This window comes from Hydra vulgaris, chromosome 01 (assembly GCF_038396675.1).
Source record: "Hydra vulgaris chromosome 01, alternate assembly HydraT2T_AEP".
Taxonomy (NCBI): domain Eukaryota; kingdom Metazoa; phylum Cnidaria; class Hydrozoa; order Anthoathecata; family Hydridae; genus Hydra; species Hydra vulgaris.
The window spans coordinates 48,282,501-48,309,258 of NC_088920.1; the positions used below are offsets into that span (position 1 = coordinate 48,282,501).

At 26.8% G+C, this 26,758-nt stretch overlaps 1 protein-coding gene across 2 annotated transcripts in view; it reads right to left on the reverse strand.

Moving 5' to 3' along the window:
- The window catches only part of LOC100212864 (phosphatidylinositol 3,4,5-trisphosphate 5-phosphatase 2A), a 98,539-nt gene extending 74,382 nt beyond the window's left edge, over positions 1 to 24,157 (reverse strand). For both annotated transcript variants that reach the window (XR_010635888.1, XM_065788427.1), the window contains exons 1-6: positions 22,464 to 24,157; positions 19,872 to 19,932; positions 4,983 to 5,130; positions 1,546 to 1,633; positions 294 to 434; positions 92 to 164 (exon numbers count right to left, since the gene is read on the reverse strand). Coding sequence is in view for 1 of the 2 variants with exons in the window: in XM_065788427.1 (XP_065644499.1) it covers positions 92 to 164; positions 294 to 434; positions 1,546 to 1,633; positions 4,983 to 5,130; positions 19,872 to 19,932; positions 22,464 to 22,600 (648 nt within the window). In the remaining variant the exon portion in view is untranslated. The remainder of the gene's footprint in view (positions 1 to 91; positions 165 to 293; positions 435 to 1,545; positions 1,634 to 4,982; positions 5,131 to 19,871; positions 19,933 to 22,463) is intronic.
- Between the last annotated feature and the right edge of the window lie 2,601 nt (positions 24,158 to 26,758).

Here is a 26,758-nt window from a genome sequence, read left to right on the forward strand (position 1 = left end):
GACATGGAGGGCTTTTAACCTACCTAGTCTGAAAATACAATGCATTTAAGAATGTAAGATACTTAAAAAACTTATTGCTTTCAAAACTCACCTTTTTAATATTGCTTCCAACATCAAATAGTTCATGAATAAGATGAAGCCTCTGTAAATATGAACTCAGAGCACTAAATAGTTAAATACACAAAAGAATTATTGCGATAAATAAATTTTATAAATGTTATTAAACTGAGATCATATTAGACACAATTTAAAACTAGAAGTATCAAAAAAAAATTTAAATATTAAAAATTAACCATTGAAGATCGGTTCCTGCTTTTACTATAAGTTGCTGCAGAAATGTAGGTTTTGAAGAACCTGACGCAAACCTTGTAAAATCTCGATTTACACCTTTATTTACATAGTCATTCAACATTTTGTAAAAAGATTCATCTGATCTTGAAAAAAAATAATTTAAATAATATACTACTTATTTGAAGAATAAAGAATCTGACTAAAGAATAAAGAAATAAAAAATAAATTTATTAAATAACTACTTAATTAACTAAGTGGTAGAGGTAGTGAGTGGGGCCCCAGTATATAAGGGACTTTTATAAATCCAGCTCCAGCCCTGACAAAAACATAAAATTTAACAGGGGTTAATTGCCAGGGAAGAGTTACTGAACAACTAGGAATAAATACTTCTTAACCAAAGATGGTTCAACTATGAAACACTTATGATTTGATTAATACAAACAGGCAACCCTACTTTAACTATAATTTAACTTAATTGATTGCACTGTTATTAGATATAAATTTGGTTTTGTTAAGGTAACATTTTGCTCCAATTAAGGAATACTTGAAATAGGAAAGCTTAGATTTCTTAACCTGAACTTTCTTCTTTTTAAAAAATACACATAAAAAATAATGTAAAAAAAAAAAATACAGAAAAATCAACAGAAATCACTGATGGTATGGAAAACCTAATAGTTCCAACCAAAGAAACTTGGGAATATTTTTTTGCAGAAACTTATATGATAAGTTTATGCTATTATTTGCATTTTAAATTAAAAATGTGGGTTATACAATTTTTCATTAAAAATAAAAAATTGTATAACCCACAGAGGTAAAGCTTGCCTGGTACAATCTATAAAGTGTAAACACCAAATAAGATGACCAAAATAAAATATTGTAAAAAATGCTTTAAATTGATGAAGAACATTCATTTTTTAATGGATAACTCTCGAAATCACTCAAAAAAAACAAAAACAAAAACATTTTACTAAAAAAATGCACATTCCCAAAACCCAGGGAGCCATAACAATGGAGAAAGAAATTTTTTTTTTCATATGTAATAAATTATAATAAATAAAAACTAGAGATAAAAAAAAAATAGTTAATAACAACAACCATTAAATAATAACCATTAATTATAAATATTAATAGTAAATGGAACAAGTGCTGTGCAACAAATGGAACCCACGTCGTACAACAAATGGAACCAGTAACCTGCTTTAAACAACTTAAATTGTAAATGTTTTAAATTTAGATACATATAAAAACTTTTACCTTGATTTATTAATAATTGCTAATTGTTGTTTAAAAAATAATTTAATAGGTTCTGCATCGTTTCTATCATCTTCCTCATCTGAATAGTCTAAAGCAATTTATAATTTATCTAAATACAATAGAGATATGGGGAAAGCAGTTTATAAAATACCTAAATACATTAAAATAGAGATCTGGGGGAAGCAGTTGAAAAACAAGTAATTAGATCTTTGAAGCTACTTTAAGCTTATTTTAGATAAATAAAAAAAATTTAATGTTGATTATTGTTTAAATTATATTACTATTTAAAATTTGTTTTTTAACGATATTCTGGCTATTTGTATTCCTATAATATTTTAAAATGTCTAATTTTTTATTTTTGAAAGTATTTATTACTTCTTTTTATTTAAATAAATTTATCATGTGTATAAATTTAAATAAATTATTTTGTAAGGTTTAAATAGTAGTTTAGTCAAAATAGTTGTTTGGCCCATATCAACTATTTATTTAACATTTTGTTGTTGAATAAAATTTTCTCAATATTACTGAACACATTACATGCGGGGCACATACTTGTACCTTTTCTGACGATTGGTGCTTGAGCATGGAACACATACTAGTAAGTTTTCTGAAAATTATTATTTAAGCTTGAGTCCTGTACTAGTACACGCTGTAACAACATGGTTTGCCTTTTCTGTATTTCATCTGTATTTGAGTGTTTAAAAAACCAATTTAAATTTAAAATAGACCTTTTATTTATCGAATTTTACTTATCATTATCTTGCAAAGCTGGGGCAAAATGTAACCGCAAGCAATGTGTTAAAAGGATTAGAAAGCTCTTTTTGCAATATAATATCAATAAAATACAGTTGAGTGTAAAAAAAAAAAAAAACCATATTAAATTCAACAAAAAAAACAGCAACAAAAAATGTTATAACCTTGTATAACACGTAATATAAAACAATTTTGATAGAAATGTGAGACTAGCCAAAAAACATAACTTTTATCAACTTATACTTTACACAAACTTTTATTTAACTGTGCTGTATGTTTGGGATTGTTATCCAGTTGAAACATAAAGTCATTTTCTGAGGTTCCATGAAAGAAGTGTTTAATGCAAAAGAAGCTTGTTGATAAAGTTTTGAACTTAAAACTATTTTCTATTGTAATCCTTTGATAAAAAATATGGTCATTATATATACATAATATATAATATATCAAGGGCTCAAATGAAGTATATTGCGATTGCAAATTGCGATTGCTTTTTGCACCTTTGCGATTAGTTTTATTCTTTTAAAAAATACTTTTGCAATTTTTCTTTTTTTAATGGATTTCAGAAATTCTTATTTTTATACATTTATATATATATATCTATATATATATATATATATATATATATATATATATATATATATATATATATATATATATATATATATATATATATAAATATATATTTCCTATAACTTCCTGAACATCTTTATCAATTATATAGTTGATATTCAAACAAATTAAAACTTTTATTTATTTAAAACTAATGATTCAATGACTTGAAGTATAATTAATAGTAATGCACTCATTAGCATCAGCTTAATTGGCAAATTTTTAATTAATCAGCATCAACATTTTTGTCTTGATCTACCAATTTTTCTTGAAAAAGGATAAATTGATTTAAATTGACAATAAATGATAATTTTAAAAACATATTATAAAACAGGTTCACACAGTATAAAACCCCCAAAATGGTTACATTTATTTAAACTGCATAAATTCAATTCAAACTCATTATAGATAACTCATAACAGGCCTGTTAACAGATTGGTTGCTGAAACTGAACAAACCTAACTATTTAAGATGGTTTAGCTTAAATGTTTTGACCAATATGCTAAACCCATAGCCTATATGTTTTGAGAATCAAAAGTTAATTTTTTTATTTTATTTTGGCCTTTCTCAAAATTAAATTGCAGAACAAACTGGTTTATTTCTCCTAAAACCAAACTTAACCAAATATAACACTTTTAAGTTGTTGATCCAATTAGGCTAGAATAAAAAACTGTTAAAGTTTCTAATAATAACTTAATTGAATTTATTAATAAATTCACCACATGTTGCACTCTAATTAGTTGGAATTCATTGATACATTCACAAAATACTGCACTTTTAGTAGTTGGAATTCATTGATACATTCACGAAAACTGCACTTTAAGTAGTTGGAATTCATTGATGCATTTACGAAATACTGCACTCTAAGTAGTTGGAATTCATTGATTCATTGCATTTTGCACTCTATTAGTTTAGTTCTGTAAAAAACTTCTAAAATATTTTTCAGAGGAAATGGTTACATGAATTATGGAAAAGAACAATATAAAATAAAATTAAAAGAAATTTAAATATAATAAAATATAATAGAGGAATCTCTATGAAAACCAGGTCTGAAAACCAATTTTTTTATTTATTTATTTACTAAAAGTTGTGTATAAATTTATATATAAAGAAAAAATTTTAATTGTTTTATAAAACTTGCCAAATTCGCTGGTTCAATGAATAAAAAGATTTACTAATATTAAAGCAGCCTCACCTTTATCAATATTAAACAGCCTCAACACAATCATCCCAGCTCTGCCTTTATTTTATCATGGTCAGGGTTCAATAAAGCAAACTATTTTAAGTATATTGTCGAACTTTTGAATTTTTTTAAATATTTTGTTTGATGAAACAGCTCCCTTTTTTTTTTTGTTAATAAAAATGACATACTTATATAAATATTAAAAAATATATATTATTCATTAATATTTTTATAAAAACTCATTTGCAGAAATTTGTTACTTAAATGTGTTTCAATAATATAAAAACATAAGTAAAGATCCAAGTTATTTAATTCAAATGGCTTTCAAAAAAGTTAATCTTTCATTTCTTCTTCTCAACAAAGTCTTTCTACTTCAAAAGTAACTCAGAATTCTGAGTTTTAAGAATTCTGAGAATTAAGTTTAATGATTTAATGATTCACATATAAAGTTTATTAAAGAGACCATTGCTGTTTAAAGTCGTCCCTTAACTTTTTTTTTTAATAATTTTGACCTTTTTTATTTTTACTTTAAAGAATCTTAAATAATTAAATATTATAAATAAAAATTTATACAACTTTTAAAGATACTTTAATTAAAATCATTAGCTACTTTATTAAAAAGCATTTTGCTAATAAAAAAATGTTGGTACAGATAAACATGTCCAAGTTATTTATTTTCAACGTAATTAAAAACAATTTTTTTAGGCAATTAGTTAAAAGCTATTGTTAAATTGTAAAAACAAAATATTATTTGTGTGGTCATAAAAAGACTTGAAATTGCACAGCTTCCTTACCAAGCCTGAATGAGCATATGTTATTTTATAAAACATTTTTATAAATCAATTTAAAGAAATTCAAATTAAGAAATTTAAAATCAAGAATACAAACTAACCAGAATCATTATTTTCCATTTTTTCCAACTGAGAATTCCTGAGTATAGGATTTTTAAGAATATAAGGAAAATAATCGCGTGGAACTTTGAAATATTGAATTAAGTCATTGTATGTGGGAAAAATAACACGACTTTTTGCATCTTCACTCTAAAAAAAGTTTGAACTATTAGTATATGAAAAAATGACTTCTAAGTGGAATAAAATTAAAAAACTATTTATAACAAGACATCACTCAATAAACTTCCATAGTTTTAAATAAATTATATATATATATATAGATATATATATATATATATATATATATATATATATATATATATATATATATATATATATATATATATATATATATATATATATATATATGTATGTATAAATATACAGGGGTGTACAACCAGACTTGTTGGTCGCCAAAAGGGTAACTGGAAGTAACCAGCTAAGCTTGTTAATTTTGGTCGCCTGCCAACTTTTTGAGTTGCCCATCGCTTTTTTTTATAAAAATTTTCGCATTCAGCTGAATTAAAATATATTCTAGTTGCTTTTCATTGTAGGGCTAAGTGTAGACTAGACATAACTTGCGTAAATAAAAATAATATTATACTATCAACAACATACGCCAAAAAAACATTAAATTTTAACTTGAATTAAACGCTTATTTTATTTTAAAAAATAGGTGCTCTTTTTTACAAAAACAAAGCATTGACAGATATAAAAAAACAATTTAAAAATACTTTAAAACCCTTTGCTTTTAATGGGTTGTAGCTATTAAGATCTTGTCTGTCACAGGAGCCTGAAAACTATTGATATTTTGAAAGTATTTCAAACTCGAGTTGTATTTATATTTATTTTAAACCACGTTAGAAAATATTTAAACTATTTTAACAAATATTATTAACAGCATCTAAATTTGGTATTCAAAAAATATAATATTTCCTTATAATTTATTTTTTAAAGCAATCTTATCATTTTTTGTTTATCACAATTTGTTTATCTTACTTTTTATGTCTTTAATGCAATATTTTTAATAAAGATTATAAACTATTTATAGATAGATTTTATTTGTTACCAATAAGATATTTGTAAACACAATTTTATGTTCTCAAACGTATTACATCAAAGGAACTATACACAATATTGAATTTAAAAATTCTCTTCAACAAAAGCACTTATTCCTTTTTATAAGAAACAAAGTTTTTAATTTCCTTTTTGTCACAATAATCTATGATAATCTATGATGGAGAGACTTTTATTTTATATAATGAATTAGTTAGCAGACGATTAGAAAAAAACTTTAATAAAAATTATGTAACAATTTTTTAGTGAATTTTAAAAATTTTAAAAATTTTTAAAAAGTTTTTTAAAAGTATGTCAACCTGGTACTCAAAGGAAGCAAAATTATATAAAAATTTCAAAAATAATATTTAATTTGGAAAAATTTTAACTTATTTATCAAAATTGTCATAAAAATACATAAAAAATGCATTTTTTTGTTTTTTGTTAGAAAACGTAATTTTTCATGTAATAAAACCAAAAATAACAATTCTATATTTGAAATCTATATTATTTTTGAAATTTTTATATAATTTCACTTCATTTGAGTACCAGGTTGAGATATTTTTGAAAAATTTTTTTTTTGAAAATATTAGGGACCTATTAAATATTCGAGGGTCTTGAGGGACCCCTTAAAATATTAAGGGGGTCTCTGCATATATTTTTCAAAAATGTTGTTTTTTGGGACACCCTAATAAATATATATATATATATATATATATATATATATATATATATATATATATATATATATATATATATATATATATATATATATATATACAGGGCTTGCGATGAAGCGAGCGCGATCGCGCTCCGCTCGTAAAACGCACCCGTAAACGGTATTTTCAAACGTTCGAGGCGCGATAAACAACGCTTGTTCAGCTTATAACGAGCGTATAAAATAACGCTCGTCCAATAGCTCGGGATTATTTTTTTATTTTCATAAAATATTTAAAAAAGATTTTTTATTAAAGATATTCTATTATCAAAGCACTAAAATAAAATATAAAAAGCACTACGTCGATTTCTTTTGCACTAACGTAATGAATGAGCAGTTTGAAGTCGTTAATAGTCACTAATTTCAATTATGGAATGTGCACGTGGAAACACAATGTGAATACAAAAATGCGCAAATAAAATAAGAATAGAAAATTAGAAAACCACTATAAGAAAATTGAAACTGCAGAGTATTTTTAATCTTGTAAAAATATCAAGTAAGATTTATTTGATTTATTGTTGTAATATTTCACACATCGTTTATAATAAAAATAAATATTAATAATAGAGTAATTTTTAAAATTAGTTTTTGTTTATAGTATAGGTTTTTTTATTAACTATTATTTATTTTAACTCAAATTTAAAACGATTCTGTAGTTTAGAATGTTCGCAATAGCATTCGAAAAGGAAACAAAGTAATGACATCAACATTTATTAAATGGAAAGTTATTATTCAATTTACTATTATTTCAAATTATTCTTGTGTTATTTTTTAAAGATAAAAAAAACGTAATTTAAAAAAGAAATTTTAGAAAAAAATTAAATAATTAATTTGAATAAAAAATATCAAGAAATATAAAAACCATTAACCATTAATTAAGTTTACAGCATAACATTTTAAAATACATATATCAAAACAACGAATCAAAACTAAGTCACTAAATTATACTTCAATACTAAATCAATAAGAAGTTGTGTTTTTGTTTGATATTATTTTTTTATAACATAAATAGTTAAAAATAAAATCGCAATCTGACAATATGCAAGAAGTTTAGAAGTTTAAAAATCTACTTCGTTGAAGTAGTTTCATGAGTGTGATACTAATTCAAACATTTTTTGACGAAAGAATTATGTAACAAATAAAAAAATAGAAAGCTTTTTATGAGCATCGCCTTCAGCAATTTTCATGATCGCGCTCGCCGACGTTATTTTGAGCGCACATAATCACGCTCGATGAAAACATATTCTAATTTTACCAGCGCGATATAACACGCTTGACGATTTTCTTCATCACAAGCCCTGTATATATATATATATATATATATATATATATATATATATATATATATATATATATATATATATATATATATATATATATATATATATATATGTAATATATATATATATACATACATATATATATATACATATATATATATATATATATATATATATATATATATATATATATATAATATATATATATATATATATATATATATATATATATATATATATATACATAATACTAATCACTAAAAAAGAAAATAATTGAAAATAAATAATAGAAAATGCAGAAAACAAACTTTGACACTGCAGGCCTTGTTAAGAAGCGTTACGCAGCTTGCATTTTGCTTGCAAAAAGTGACGTTTTATTCAGAAGAAATAAAGTCGTAAGTAAAAGCATTTAACCGCAATTGTAAACTAATAGATTTTTTGTTAAAGAAACAGTTTTGTTAAATAATTTTTTTGTTGTTGTTAAAAATTAAGTGTTTTAAGTTTTATCTTAAGGAATTAAATATATAAATTTCTTTTAAATATAAAATTTATTTTTAGTCATAATAGTTTAAAAAATGCACGATTTATTTTGATGTAAATATTTTATTAATAAGATATTTTGTTTATTGTTAATTCAATAACGTAAAGTTTTAATGACGTTCGTTTAATTTATGAAAATAAATTATGATCACGAATATGTTATCGGTAACTGATAAACAACAAAAAAAAACTCTTTCTTGTTTAAAAACATTAAAATGAGTTCATATATTAAATAAGAAAAAATTTATTAACAGTTAATAAAATAACCAAAAACCAACTGTAAAATCATAAGAAAATAAACAAACATTATTTTACGTTTCATGAAAAAAATATTATTTTCAAAATAAAATTTAGTTCATATTTGAAAAAAATAATAAAAATGATTTTTTAAATAAGAACTTTGATTTTATTTGTAACTTTTATTATAGTGAGAAAAAAAAAAACTGTTTGTATGATTTTTAACGCGTTAATAAAATAACTGCAATGCGTACTTGAAAAGACGCAATATAACACAATATCAAATATATTTTGCATCTAACGATGCAAAATATATTTGATGATTTGAGTTACTTAGAAATGCGTTACGCGTTTTCGCTACGCAGCGAAATCTCGTAACAAGGCCTGACACTGTGTCTTTAAAAAAATAGTTTTATTATTATTTTAAATAGTTACTTTTCTTTTTATATAATTCTTGAATTTTTTAAAAAAACAAACTAGATTGGCCAATAAAAATCAATAATCACCCATTTGGGCAACTTTATTGCATCAAAGGAATATTTGTATTCACCCTACACAAAATTCGGTTGTTTGGTACCGTCAGACGATCATGAGTATACACCTCAGATATATATATATATATATATATATATATATATATATATATATATATATATATATATATATATATATATATATATATATATATATATATATATATATATATATATGAAATCCAATACCGGTATACCGGGATACCGAAAACCCGGATTTTTGGATTTCATATATATATATTAGGGCTGTTCATGTGAACACAGGAAAAAAAAAATTTTCTCGGATTTGAATGCATAGTTGTTTATTTTGTGCCATTTGACATAGTAATTGACTGTGGAAAAAATCTTTCCAATCAGATAATGTTTAGGGGGTGCTCAATGACCATAAAGTTTTACGAAAAACGTCAAAAACGTGTAAAAAGTTCCAAAGTTCCAAAAATTTCTAGAACCTGGTTAGTTAGATTTTTTCCACTGAAATATTGTCTGATTGCGTGCTATATAGATTAATTAAAGTGCAGCAGATTAACTGTCATCAGGGCACCAGACTAAAAAATGTCTGCTAGTGTTTAAAACAACTGTGTTTATATCATTTTGTTAAAATTTGTATTCATAATTTTAATACTATTATTTAACTCAATTTAGAATTTGTTCAAACAGAATAAAAAGGTTTACAAGTATAAATATTATTTTTATTTGGAATTTCAGTTTGACAACAAATGTATTAATATTTTGATAGTACCTAACCTTAGTAACCTATTACAGAAAACTAGCATGGTAGTCTGGTAGTGTATTGTTTGTTATTAAGTGCAGATAATAATAATTTCTAATTTGAAAATATTTATTTAATTTCTTTAGTAATAATTATTATAATATATTGCTGCAGCTGCATAAACCAACAACTGAATGATAAGTTTGTATAATATGGTATTGAGTTTTGATTTTCTCATAATATTTCAGTTATCATTGAAATGGCAGCATCATCTCGTGTTGCTATCTCTACACGACTTCAAACCAAAATCTTTTTAATTGGACAACCAGAGCCAAATCTTCCAGATAAAGTTCTTCCCTTAACATCTGATGTTTTAAAAACATTTTTTTATCATCTTAATTCAACCAAAAAGTCAGTGCCTGAAAGTCTTAAAACAACTGTTGATGAACTGATTATTATTTGGAATAAAGCCCGTATTCCGACAGCATTTCATCCGAATGTAGTCTTAAAGTTGAAAACTTTAGTCCAGGAATTTAAATTAATAAAAAAAAATAAATCCAGATTGTCAGATTCTCAGAAATCGAGAGAGAAATCATTTACAGACACCATTGGCCTACTTTTTGACATTGCCCACAAGGATGCTGAAACCATGATCAGAATTGAAGAAGATAAAGAATTTTTATTGGATCAGAGATGTCAGAGAAAAATGGTGATGTTTGGAGAGGACAAAGAACTTTCAAAATTAGAAGAAAGAAATGAAGCAAGGAAACAAGCAGAGAGAGAACGAAAGCTAAAAGAAGAGCAAAGACAATCTGGTGCGAGTGCAATAGTTCCTGTTATTGAACCTTTACATGACGAAAGTTATAGTGATGACAACGATAACGATGCTGTTGATAATGACAAAATGGTTGATAGAGATTTTGAGATAGAAATCCCTGTTTATTACAGACAACAAGTCAGTAAAGCAAGTTCTTCAGGGTCAGCTGAATCAAGTTTAGCAAGTACTCCAAAACGACAATGTATCTTAGATACAATTCTTGACTCGCCTGATGTTTCATCAACATTAGACAGAATTAATCTATCTGACACAAAATTTACTATACTAGCAGCAGCAATTGCAAGGGCTGGTGGACAGAACCTCGATGATGGATCATTGTCACGTTCTACAGTCCGTAGAAAACGAACCTATCATCGATCAAATATTGAAGCCACTGTTCGAACTGAATTCTGCGATTTGGACAAACCACCATTAATCGTCCACTGGGATGGCAAACTGATGATAGATCGTACAAATTCTGCAGCCCCTAAAGCAAATGTTGACCGGCTATCTGTAGGTGTGACAGGTCACAATGTTGACAAAATACTTGGAATAGCAAAACTATCAGCTGGAACTGGAGAAGCCCAAGCAAAAGCAGTTATTCATCTGCTTAATTTCTGGGACATAATTGGTGATGTTATTGGAATGAGTTTTGATACTACAGCCTCTAACACTGGCTCCAAAAATGGTGCATGTGTAGTTCTAGAGAAACATATAGGTAGAAATTTGTTATATTTCGCTTGCAGACACCATGTTCATGAGATCATAGTAGCAGGAGTGTTTGGATCACTATTTGGACCATCATCTGGTCCCAACATACCTCTTTTCCAGAGATTTCAGCAATATTGGCCCAAAGTTAATCAAGGAAATTTTAAACCTCTGGATGACATTCGAATGAAAATACCCCTGGTGCAAGAACTACAAAATGAAGTGATTGCATTCCTCAAAGAAAACCTGCATGTTAAAATGCCAAGGGATGACTACAAAGAAATCATGGATCTCTGTCTGTTAATACTTGGAAAACTGCCTGATCAAGAAGAGAAAAATTATCATTTCAAGATCCCTGGTGCTTATCACATGGCTCGCTGGATGGCCAAGGTTATTTATTGTTTTAAGATTTATTTATTTCGTGAAGAGTTCAAGTTGACCACAAAAGAGGAAAAAAATCTCTGTGAATTTTGCTTATTTGCTAGTCTGGTTTATGTAAAATCTTGGATATCATGCACAAATGCCAGCGATGCTCCAGTTAATGACTTGTTTCTGTTTCAGCAACTTAAGCAGTTTGCAGTTGTGAATAAAACGATTTCCGAAGCAGCAGTCAAGAACTTTCAAAACCATTTGTGGTACCTTTCACCAGAATTGGTCCCACTAGCTTTGTTTTCAAACAAACTTCAAACGGAAGAGAAGCGAAAAATGATTTCCAACATGAAATTTCACGGTGAGAACTGGTCTGAAAGGTTGATCAAATTAAAGAACATTGAAAGTCTAGAGAAGAAATCTCTGGACATGCTGGTGACATCAGTTTCAGCAAGTGCGTTGCGGTCAATGAAGGTTGATATTGATTTTCTGTTCAACAACGATCCAGCTACCTGGAATGATTCCCCAGAATACCAAGAAGGAAAAAATTTAGTATATTCATTGAAAGTAGTAAATGATGCTGCCGAACGATCTGTGGCTTTAATGTCGATGTTTAATGAATCGATTACAAGGAATGAATCTGAAATGTAGAGGTTAATTCAGGTGGTTGAGGATCACAGAAAGCGAGTGCCAGATGCCAGAAAGTGTACTCTGAAGAGTTATAGTCCTCGCTAGCATTAACATTGCACGAACTATAACATTACGATAATTAAATGTTAATTGCTCATATGTTTTTTTGTTTATAATTCGTATTTTAATCAATGACAAAGAGTCAAAAATCCTAGTGTTTTATTTTGGAAAAATTCTGATATAACAAAAACCGCAGAACTTTAGTCGTATTGCAGTATTTTATTTCATTAATTTCTCTGCTAATAAACCAGTCTAAAGTGGATGTGGATTGTAATTTGTATTCAGAATTTAATATTTAGAGATAATTAAAACTGATCAAATCTGAAAAATCTAATTAACCGGGTTTTAGAAATTTGCGGAACTTTGTTACTTTTTCCATGTTTTTCACATTTTTCGTAAAACTTTATGGTCATTGAGCACCCCCTAAACATTATCTGATTGGAAAGATTTTTTGCACAGTTAATTACTATGTCAAATGGCACAAAATAAACAACTATGCAATCAAATCTGAAAAAAAAAAATTTTTTGGACAGCCCTAATATATATATATATATATGAAATCCAAAATTTCGGTCCATTTTGTCTAGTTTCGAATACCGGTATTAAAAGGCTTAAATAGAGGTATTTCATTATTTTAATGGTTGTTTTACCATTTATAATTTTTATCAATATTTGTATACTTCATGTACTTTTTTAAATTGATTTATAACAAAAGTTTTAATTAAAGTATTAAAACATTTAAGTAGATATTAAAATATTTTTGAGACATATCACATAGTCGTTTATCAGATTATAAATATATGAAAATTTGTAAACATTTGTGGCCTATTTTTAAAATATTTTTATTCTATCATGTATTTAACTCTTTGTTTGAGTAAAAACCTAATATATAAAAGTAAAGTTGTCAAACTCTGATACATTGCAACTCTTAGATGAAACTCTTCTCATTATTACTTCACTCATTTTTAAAATCATTTAAAATCCCAGGAGGTTTTTAATTACGGGTTGTTTTTATTCTATTTTGAAACAATCATAAGTGTGAATACTTTAAAGTAATGCCTTGAACATTCTTTAGTTCTTGAGTTCTTGATTTTACATTTTTAGTTATACAGCAAGGATCTAAAAGTAAAAAATGAGTTCACATTTTTACAAATTACAAAATCTTTATAATATGTATTTCATTGATAGTTTTTTTTAAATAATTAACAAGAACAACTTTGATAAGTTTAAAAAATTTACATTTTTAAACTTATTTAAATTCATTTCATTTAAATATTAAATGTTTATATCAGTATTATGTGACTGATATAAACATTGTGAGGATAAAATATGTGACACATTTGCAAATTGAGACAATTTTGTAATTTAGCTGATGGAGAGTGGAATTAAAAAGTTTATTGGGCGTTCAAACGGCGGAGATAAATATTCTGTTTGGTTTTTCTTTCTCAAAGATGAAGAAGAGAATAGTGCAAAGTGTAAGAAGTGCGCAAAAATTATAAAAACAGCAGGTGGCTCAACAAGTGGCCTTCATACACATTTAAAAACAAATCATGATGTAATATTACAAAAACGAGATGTTATTAAACCTCTTGGTGAATCTAGTTTAATATCTGATACGCCTCCTCCAAAAATAACTAAATATTTTGAAAAAACTACAGAAGACTTGCATCCATTGGAATTTTCATAACATCTGATGACCTTTGAAAATCATTAAAAGCATTAAATTTAAGTGTAAAACTTCTAAAACGACTATACAAAAAATTGTCACTTGTTATAGCGAAACTATTCGACAGTTAGTAATTAAAGAAATATCAGAAAATAAATAAATGAAAAAGGTTTTAGTATTACTTTTGATGAGTGGACTTCCTTAAGGAACCGGTAAAACATAAACATGAATCTTCACTTGGAGTCAAAGTTTTGGAATTATGAAAATAGGACTTCTCCAAATTAGTGGAGGTTTATATTAAATATTTCTAAAGGCACTGTAGTGCCTTTGAAAATATTTCAAATACATACAAGGAAGGATTAGTGATGGATTACGATATACAAAAACAAAAAACAGAAAAAACACATAATCAAATTGGTCCCCTTATACAAAAAGTAAGGAAAATTGTGCAAATATTCAAACGTTCATCATTAAAAAATGAGGTTCTAAAGAATTATGTAAAGCTCGAATTTCATAAAGAATATTTCTTAATTGCAGATTCCAAAACTAGATGGAATAGCCTATTAGCAATGCTTGAACATTTTTACAAACTAAAGTCATGCATTCAAAAATCAGACATAGATTTAAAACTTAACTTAAATTTTACAGAAACTGATTTTGAAACAGTTTCAGCTACTATCTTAGCACTTTTGCCGGTAAAATTAGCTGTTGAGTCACTTTGTCGCAAGGATGCTAACCTAATTTCTGCGGATGCAGCATTGACATTTATGTTTGACAGGCTATGTGAAATTAAGTCATCATTGAGCATAGAATTTATGAGTTCTTTAAAACAACATATTAAGAAAAACAAGAAAAACGCAGTTGTGCGATTTAATTTCTTATTTGCATAAAGGTCTAGAAAATGGTACTAGAAACTCAAACTTATTAAGTTTTAACTTTCCACGTGCATCGAAAGCGAGTAATCTCAACTTCACTTTTGGGCATTGTGAATCATAAGGGACATGGGAATCAAAGAACTGCTGTTGAAGAACGAGCCCGGGAAATTCTTCACTTTGAGGTTAGCGAAGTTGAGATTGACGAAGGATAAAATTCTGAGAAATCAATGAAAAAAGGCATGTATAAGGCCATTTGTAAACAAATAAACAATAAGGTTGTCGGGAAACAACCACAATGCGCTGGTGATATAATCAAGTGACTAATAAAAGAAATAAATCTTTTCGAAGATGAAGGTGAGCGAGGAAAATATCTCCATCAGGTTTATGATCTTCTCTTAACGATTCGGCCAACTAGCGTTGAATCTGAAAGAGCATTTTCTGCTGCCGGTATTATTTTTAACAAATTGCGGTGCAGAATGGACGACAAAACTCTGATGCTTTTTGTTTTTTAAGAGGTTACTTTCATGGAATAAAAGATAAATGTTCTACCAAATAGATCAATAAATTTGCATTCTTTTTAAGTTTTCGTGATTCTTAAATTTATTTAGTTTGCTTTAAAAATTTAAAATATTTAATGCCAGTTTTAATATTCCTGTAATCCTGTACTATATTTTTATAATACCAAAACACAGGTATTGATTTTTTGACCGGTATTAGATTCTCTCTCTCTCTAAATATATATATATATATATATAATATATATATATATATATATATATATATATATATATATATATATATATATATATATATATATATATATATATATATATATATATATATATTATAAGTATATATATGTTCTTTTTTATCTGAAGAGGGTTTTAAGGCACCATAAAATAAATATACATATAGTGAGAGAGAATTTCTTCAAATTATTGAGTGATTTCTTATTGTTCTTCTTGTTGGTAATCAATTATGATTAAGATCTCCAGAGGCAGAAATAAAACCTTTGTTGCCCATTTATTTAAACCTTCAAATTAAATTAACATAATGGAAAAAGTTTAATGTTCCTTTAGCCATAACATTATGTGTAAAAAATGCACTTGATTTACAAACCATGTTGAAAAATGATGAACGTTTCCTGAGAAAGTACTGGATGTAAACATTTAAATATTAAAAAAATGCAGAGAAAAAAGACAAATTATGAATAGATAAATTACAAATCATCAGATAAAGGTAGTCTGGGTCTGGAAAACTCAGAATCAGAGAGTTCAAACTAATGCATTAACACTAACACAATACTACAACATAAATAATTTTTTAAATTCTTATTTTTATACATTATTTACAGTGGTACCTTGTTTTACAGCTGCCAATGCATTTATAATATATTACATAGTTTAAATATCTTACATAGTTTAATATTTAATGTTATACATGTTGAAATTACTAAATTATTTCTTTTTTTTTTTTTTTTTTTTTTGCTTAAGTATTAATTAACACCTATAACAACTAAATTGATAACCATTTAAAACTAATAAAATATAATAATAATTTAAAATATTTAAATTGTCATGGAAATTTAGTACAGAATAGGGTCATTTTTTATAAGGGCCTATTTGCAATATATACTTTTTTTACAAATCTATTGCAAACAAACAGTTTAAGGCTAAATTACTACACAATATACAAATGCTCTAAGTAATAAACAATTTTAATAGATTGCTTATTTCTTTGAGCATTTAAAGTCTGATATTAAAATGGCATGGTGTTTTATACATCAATATATTTATACTATATATTATATTTATATTATGTACCATATACATGGTTTATATACTAGGGATGTACCATAGCTTTGACTACAGCTAAAGCCATGGTCAGTTTTTGCTGAGTCATTTGCTTTGGCGAGTTTTTTTTAGGTAATTAAAGGTGATAAGCTACTGTTACAACATAAATAATTTTATTGTTTACAATATAATTACTATAATTCTACTACTTGGAATTTGTTCCTTTACTTTGATTTCTTGACGTATGCCAAGGCATATATAGTATACATTGTGACGTGCTGCTAACTATATTGTTTTTTTTGTGTTTTTTGGCCTGCTTATGAAAATTAATAGGTGCATTTTTATATGTTATTTAAGTTATATGTTTAATTCTATTCTGTTGTTGTATTTACTAAAACCTATTTTTACTATAATTTGTATTTAGTTTTTTTGCGCTTGAAATGTATGCTTGAAAAATTAATTCTTATCATTATTCAAAAACAATAATATTTAATGATTTTATTACTACAGAATCAGATAAACTACAGAAAATCAATGGTAACATGCTGAAATAATTGTATGCATATCAAAAGACTTTGAAAGTGCTACGAAAGATGTGTCTAGACACATCAGAGATCATACCATTTCTCGACTATGCTTGGGACAAAGCAACTGGAATCAAAACTGTTTTTGATGAAATTAAACCTGATTTTAAAAGTCATTTTCATATATACAAAAATAATGTTCACCTGAAAAACGCATTGATGCTCGAACCCTGTTTCAAATTGAATTTTTTAAAGAAACAGAACGAAATGCTCTCATTCAGAGTATCATTTACAACAATAAAAAAAAGTTGACTTCGTTAAAGACTCTGATTGTGATGGTCAAATCAAAAAAAGAAAACTTATATAAAACTATTCTAAGCATGGGCCTATACAGCTTCTTTGACCAATTGGGTATAAATGAAAATGCTTCACAGAAATGTTGAAAACACTGATGGAGGGGGAAAAAAGTATAATAGTAAAAATCCAAGAGGAAAAACTCAAACTCTAAAAAGAAGATGGTACGAATAAAAAATAACTAAATTTATATTATGGAAAGATTACTGCAAGCAGACACAAACTATATACACGCATGCTATGTCTTCCTGTAGTTACGGGTCTGGTTGCATTGAACTTAATTTTCCATGTGCCACATAATTATTTATCAATTACAAATGTTTATTCTTTATTGTTTATAAGTTGAATAAGAATAACCTTTTTTCCTTACTTGATTAAAGATCCAAAATATTAGTTTAAACTTAAATTGATTCATACTTTTTTGTTTCAACATGGACAAAGTCAACTTCTACTTAAGGCTATCAGCATTACCAAAAAATGAATGCCTTTATAAGTGGTAGGGTGCTTACAAAATCACCTGCTTTGATAAAGACACTAACAAGTGGGATTTAAAAAGGTTCTTAATGAAAATTGATGCAACCCCTTCATCCGTTAAAAGTGAACCTCTATTCAGCACAACGGGAAACATAGTTGAAGCCAAAAGAAACTGGCTGTTGCCTGAACTTGGAAAAAGATTACGTTTTTAAGTTAGTTTTATAATTCACACCCTAACTCAATTAACAATTTGTAATTAGTAATTACTAATTAGTTAGTCATCTTTTTTTCATATAACATAAAACTTGTTCAAACAAGGCATAGCGACATCCTAAAATCCTATGATATTACATAATTTAAAAAAAAGCTTGATGATTTGTGGTTATCGTAAAATACCTTATGCATTAAAATACTTATAATTGCAATACATATATTTAACAATATGCAGTACATATAATAATTGGAGTATAATGTTAAAAAATGTTTTTCAACAATAAGTATTATCCCTAGATAGCTAGATCTGCAAGTTAGCAAATTATACCTTTTTGCCGCAGCTGAAGCTTAGACAAAATCTTAGCTTCCGCACATCCCTATTATAATATTATATATTTATAACATATATATATATAATATATTTATGATAAGAATATAATAAATTAGATAATAATATATTATATACATAATATATGGTATTATGTATATATATTTATATTTATATATATATATATATATATATATATTTATATATATATATATATATATATATATATATATATATATATATATATATATATATGTATATATATATATATATATATATATATATATATATATATATATATATATATATATATATATATATTATATACTATATATATATTTACATTATCAGAATTAAAATGGTAATTTTCTTATAAGTCTATCTTATAGTTTCTATATATGAGTAGTTATCGTAATAGTTAGGGAGTACAAGTTGAAAAAGGAACATTCCAATACAGTTACCAAGATTTACAAGTAACTTAAAGCTGAGTTCATTTTTTGTTAAAAATATAAGTTTAATTTTTTGGCAACTCAGCCTCACTATAAATTTTTTATTTTTGTACATGTATTATTTAGTTATTAAAAGTTAAATTGCTTGAATTAATAATAATAGATTTTAAAAGATATTTTTATGGTTATTAAACAGCTAGTAAATGATATTTAATATGTATTTATAACTATTTATATTTAATATTTATTCGTAGTATGTTGTCTTATTCAAGTTGGTTAGTCAATTTTTTTTTTATAAACTCTTTTTTTGCCTTTTATTTGATACATTACATTTATTTACTATTGTAAATAAAAATTTATTTTGTAAATTATTTTGAACAATTAAATAACAAAAACTTGATTTTTAATATTATAAAAACTTTGCTCATTATTAAAATATATGATAAATAAAAGGTTTTTAGTATTCCATTGTTATTATTTGATATTACTTTTATTAAAACAAAAATAATAATGATTATCATTAATTTTTTATTAGTATCACATTAGTACAATGCTTACATCTATGTAAAACCCAGATTCATGTTTCTTGATTTTGTAATGATGAACATTGCTTTTCGAACTAAAAATATAGACAGAAAGCTTAAAAAATGCTTCTTTAAAAAATATTTTATATTAAAAAAATTTCAATAAATAAGTTTTGTAATTTAAATAATTTATAAGTTATAATTTGTTATATTGAAAAGACCAAGTTTATTAATAACTTTTTAAAACACAACATGATTTAAGTATCAGAAATCCAGTTCTGTTGGCACCAGAAAATTAAGAAATAACAACACTTATAATACTGTATATAATAGCCCCGATTTAACAGAAGCTGAGAGACAAATGGACTTTATATTAAGAATATAATATAAAGTCCATTTGTCTTATATTGGTGTCCTGGAAGAGATAGAAAATATGCAACAATAAGTTTCATTGTTAATAATCAAACAAGATTTTTTGGCACATAGATCTTTATAGAGCAGCTTTGAACAACGAATTGCGACATTTTCATGCTTTTGTTCATGACGAGGAACTTTTTTTTTTAATAAGATTTATAGCCACAATTTCTCTCAACTCTTTGTATAGTGGAAGCACTTGTCTTAAATTTATTTGCTAAAGTTTGAACAGAAATCTCCGGTTTTCTGTTTGAAGCATCTTTCACTTTTTTATCAAGATCTTGTCTAACAAAACATTTTTTTCTTCCACTTCCTGATTTCCTCTTGGTTGTACCAGTGTCCTTAAATCATTTCACAACACTCTGCACTTTTCTCAAAGCAATCTGCAACTCTTTAGGAATTGTTTTGCATTAGATGTAAATTTTACATCTGAATCTGACAATGTGTGTGCAGTAGAAACAAAATTTGTTCTAGGAAATATTAAAAAAAAAAGTGCTACCAAAAGACAGATATGTAAATTCTTGAATAAAAAAGCAAAATTTATTCTTGAATAAAAAAGTGAAATATGTCTTTCTCGCTTATAAAATAGATTTAGAATTGATATCTAAGAAAAATCCTAAAATGCTTCAAAAATACATTAACAATCATTTAAATGTAAAAGAGTCAATAAAGACTTTGAGAAAACCTGATGGAGAATTATCTCAAGATCAATTGGAAAATTCAAATATTTTAAATAAATTGTTTTCGGATCTTTTGTAATTAAAGACCTAGATGAACTACCATTCTTAAAATCAAGAGTACAAAGCTGCACTTGCAGATTTACTGCTCTTTCTCCTGAAGAAATAACATAAAATAATGTTTTAAATTGACTTCAAAAACTTGATTAAAACAAAGCATGTGGTCCAGACAATTTTCATCCAGCGCTGCTCATTCATCAAATGCTTTTGATCTACCACTTATACTAATTTTTAGGGAATCTTTAGTTACTAATCAACTGCCGATTCAATTTAGATCTGCTAACTCCACTTTAGTTCCGCGTAAGATACTAGAAGGAATAGTCTAAAGAAAAATTAAAAAATATTTTTATGATAATAATTTGTTGGCGCAACAGTAATTTTGTGAAGAAAGAGTTGTGTACAACAAATTTACTACAAACTATTGATTTTATAACATTATACATAGAAAACGGTGCACTAGTTGATGTTGTTTTGCTAGATTTTGCAAAAGCTTTTGATACTGTTGCGCATTAAAGACTGATATTAAAGTTAAAAGCATATGGAATCACTGGTCTTGTTTTGAAATGGATTGAATCAGTCTTAACAAAATAGACGACAAAGAATAGTTAAAGGTGAAATTGTATCTATCTGGGTTGACATTTTAAATGGTGTTCTGCAAGGTTTAGTTATTGGTCCATTCCTTTTTGTTATTTATATTAACGACTCACCTAAGATAATGAAAAACATCACAAAGTTATGTGCAGATGATACTAAGATTTTAGCAAGTGTGGATTCTGATTTGTGTGTGAGAGAAATTCAAAATGATTTTGATAGAGCCTTTAAATGGACCGAAAATTGGCTATTAAGTTTTAACATAAATAAATGTGTTGTCATGCACTAAGGTTCAAGTAAGAAAAAGAGATTTGACTGTAAACTTTTACATTTCCTCTATTTTACATTCATTAGTCCTTTTTTTAAAGTTTGCTATTCCAGTTTGGTCTGTATCTTAAAAGAGATTGTGATGCTATTGAAAGAGTGCAACATAGAGTAACAAAACTTGTACCTTCAATAAGTAACCTTTCATTTGAAGATCAACTTGTTTCATTAGACTTAACCACTATAAATGTAAGAAGAAAAAGAGATGACTTGATTCAAATATATAAATTTGTGCATGGCATTGAAAATATATAAATCAACAAAAGTTTTTCATTTGTAAATAACAACTTGAGAGGTAGCTGTTTTAAATATTTCAAAGAATTTGCAGGAATTCCATCAAGAGAACATATCTTTTTTAATAGAATTGCATATCTGTGGAACTCACTTCCAAATGAAGTTGTAACAGCACAATTGGTTGATAATTTTAAAGGTGTTCTTGATTGTTGGTTGAGGAGCAATCAAGCATAACAGCTGTCAAAGCATGCATGAAAACACACTAACTGGCTTTGCCAGCACAGCAAAAATTTACTATTACTATTACTACTACATGAAAAACTTACTTGATTGATAAAACCTTGTCATCGCTTGATTCACTATCTCTGACTAAATAGGATCCATTAGGTTTGTCTTTTAGTAACTTTTCGCAGTCTGATCGACTGAAAAAAGGGTGATACCACATAATGTGGTCAAGATCCATTTTAAATTTTCTATAAAAAATATTACATTATATAAATTGTTTCATTTACTAAACTAATACCAAAATGATTACTATTTTACAAGTTCTCCTGAAAAAGTAACATAAATTAATCAATCAATATATTTCACGCATAAAAAAGTACTGTTTACAATATAAAAAGAAAAATTATAATATTCTTTTTGTGAAGGAATAATGTAAATAGTATAAAACTAATTTGTACTCAAGATCTTGTTAAAAAAAATAAAAGTTAAACAACAAACAAAAACTTAAGAAAAAATGTTGAAAATTAAAAAAATATATATGCTTTTACAAACAAACACACACACACACACACACACACACACACACACACACACACACACACACACACACACACACACACACACACACACACTGACTAACACATTCCTGCAAAAATTTAAAAGCATTTAAAAACACAAGTATGAATACTGTGCAGCAAGTCTACAAATCATACTCTGAATCAATGCAAAAAGTTCTTGATTATATATATTTTGTATAAAATGTAAGCCAAAAATTTTGGCTTATGGCTGTAGTATGCATGTCCACTATGGGGACAAAAGCATAAGCAACCTCTTACTAGGCTAGTCTATTTCCAAAACAAAGCCTTAAAGATAATATTTCCTAAATCACAATTTAAAATGCGCTTTACCTCAAACTCAAATATACTGATACCCAATTATCTTAAGATAATTATATCTTACTAAGATAATTACTTATATTAAAGTTTGAAGATTCTTAGCAACGTTAATAGTAATACATCAGTAGTATTACAATTATATTAAAGAAACTTGAAAGATATAATATTTTGAAATAATAAAGTTTAAATAGTAATTAGCAACTTTACTGCCGGCAAACTGAAATTACTTATTTTATTCAAAGAGAATATTAATTGAATATTTAAATACTTTACATTGAATGTAACCCTGACTGAATGTCACATTTAGTTAAACAAGGTACTATATCAATGTTAGGAAAATTTTAAATAGACATGAATCTCTTATAAACTAATAAAAAAAGAAGCTAAGAAAAAATAAAATAAAAGCGATTTATATGACAAGTTCAACTTGTCAGATAAAGTTGTCAGACAAGCAGTCTTCATAATACTTTCCAAAAAAAAATTAATATCAAGTGCTGTAACTGAAATGGATGTTTTTATGCTTTAATTAAAGGGCTGTTATAAAAATTGTTTTGATTGCCTACGGACGCACAGCGGTCAATTTTGCATTTAGAAGGTATTATTATTTGAGATGTAGGTCAAATGTAAAACAGTAAATAACATCTTATTGTGCTGAAATGCTCGTCTTATTTTCTATCTATCAATTTCATTAAACAGGTATAATATTTGTTTAAAAAAGTAACTATATAAATTGAGACAAGTGAAACAGCACGGCTCATTGTTGTTAGCCTTAAATACTAGCAAGTAAACGGTACCGTGAATGCGCAGCGGAACAGAGTGTGCCAAAATACCAAAAATGTCAGCATTGCACGCTGAAAATTTGTCTTAATGGTGAAGACACGTTCATTAGAGGAAATATCAAGTTAAAAAAACATCAAAGATCGATTTAAGCGTAATTTTATGCGGTTATTTACACGTTAATTTGACATGTGTTCCAAAACGCTAATTTGCATTTTTTATTTATCAACTTTCTTTTGCTACTATTATTTTAGTTTAACTTTATTGACTTTCATTTTTAACTATTTTATTTTAACTAAAAATGTTTTTTTCGCTCAGGCTTTAAAATATAATTTAACGTAAATGTAATCATTAGTTTTTATGCATCGAAAACAGACAGTTTTTGATATTTTTTTGCTAATAATCTTTACTATTAGGTATCAGATAAACTATCCTTCAATATCCTCCAAACATTTGACTATGTAAATCTCATGCTAAATGTATGTAAATAGCCATGCATCATAAATATTTTGCAACGTTTTGCAATAAAAAAAGTTATAACAAAAGATTGGTCTTCGGTAAATGGTCAGTTGATGAGAAATACTGAACATGCAAAAAAGATGTTTTGTGCACAAAGAATACCTACAAAATCTTTCATTACTGTTATAATATATAAGTTATATAAAATATAAATCTAAAAAAGTTATTTTATGACAAATACATGCATCGAAAAGTGATATTTTTAAAGTTTACACTGATAAAAGTTGTCTTGTCCATTAAAATATTTCGTATTTTTCACCAAAATAATTAATTTTTTAAATATTTTTTTTTTATATTATATGATTACATGTTTATTACTTTATTTATGCATTTTATATATAAATATAGCTATTCTAATAAAAAAAACCACGAAAATAATTTTGGCACAAAAAACTTGATTTTGTCCCACTGTGGAATGGGGGTTACTATGAACGCTTATTAAGGCTATGTTACAATAATAAAATGGGGAAAAATAATGTCAAAGATCTAACAGATAACAGAAAGTTTACTTTATATGAAACTATTTTTTTTTTTTTTTTTTTTAATCAGTTCATGTTAAAAAATTAGCATACTCCTTTTAAGACCTAGTTTTTTTTAATATATCTACATGTATCACAATATTTACAAAGCTATCCTACATAAAATAGCACATAAACTGTCACTATCCTTCAATTTCTCAAATGATTCACACATGCTGCACACAAAGTTGATATTTGCAATATTGAGCTCATAAAAATGATCTTTATCATAAATGAGGCCACAACACTGGAGATGGTATGGTTTACTGCAATTGTCGCATTGAATCCATACATCATTGCTTAACTCTACCCACTTTTTGTTGCATAAAGCACAGTACCAATTACTATCTGTGTTGTTGTTAAGCTCTGTTGAACTTGATGGCATTGACTTTTCTAATCAATGAATTCTTTTACCTGGTTCCACCTTTGGACCACGTGGTTTGCGTTTTGCAGGTGGATTTGCGCCTAATCCTAGATTATTTTTTTAAATATCTAAAACGGATTCGTTAAGAATCATTACGGTGTCTTTACCTCTAGGATCTTTATATTTTCCTGGAAGGCGTTTTATAACCTCTGTTTTGTCCATAGGGTAGATCACCGTTACTCGAAATCTGCTAATCAAAGCATCTGGCCGCAAAGTGTTATTCAATTTATTTAAAAGCGTAGGTAGGTGTTCCTTTGGGATTGCTCCTTTGATACAACTTTCTACTCTCCACTTCAAAAGAATATTCCTCCACGACTGCTTTAATCCTCTAAATACAGCAACATCTAGCGGTTGACAGAGATGAGTTGCATTTGGGGGTATTGTTATAAACTTGATGTTATGTTGAGTCGTGGCTTCAATAATTTCAGGAGAAAAATATGAACCAAGATTATCTGCAATTAACAATGTTGTTGCTTTTGAAACAGCAACAGGTATGTATATTTCCATAAACCATCTAGTAAATGTTCTACTATCACACCATCCATTAGGAGTGATGTCATAAACAGTTCCAGATGGTCCACCTTGAGTCCAACTGGACAATAATTTTTTGGTTTTACTATCAAATCTGGTCTGTCCGCCATGCTTTTTCGAAACTTGATCCCGAAGCTTCACTTTTATATAGACGTTTAGACATTTTGTTTTAAGAAAATATCTTTTATAATCATATTGTACATAGTCAATCTATTTTTAACATTGTTCGGCGTTTTAAAACTACAATGACTTTGCAGCTAGTTTTTACTTGGGTTGAGCTTTCACGAAAAAAAAATTTAAAAATTGGTAAAGTTTGGAAAACTGGTTTTAACTGAGCATCAAACGTGCTTCACTTATTGAGTCGATTTGGCATTTCAAGAAGTGCTGTACGAGTAAAAATAAGGATAATGAACGGGAAAGAGGTTTTGCTTATCTCTGTTTGCAGAAAAAGATGGAACAGTCTACTGTCGATGGTTTAACAGAAAAAGTCTAATCAATTCAATCAGTTCAATCAGAAAAAGTTTAATCAGAAAATATTAAAAGACCTTCCTCCACATTTGATTGTCACTGCTCTTAAACCTGACAAATTGGCAGCAGAAGCCCTTTATCGACAGGATGTAACTCTTCTTACTGCTGAGAGAATTTTCAAGTCTTTTGTGAACAGACTAAAACTACAAGATTCGAATCTTTGCAATGCAATGAAGATTGTCGTTTTGAGAAGTTTTAAAGAG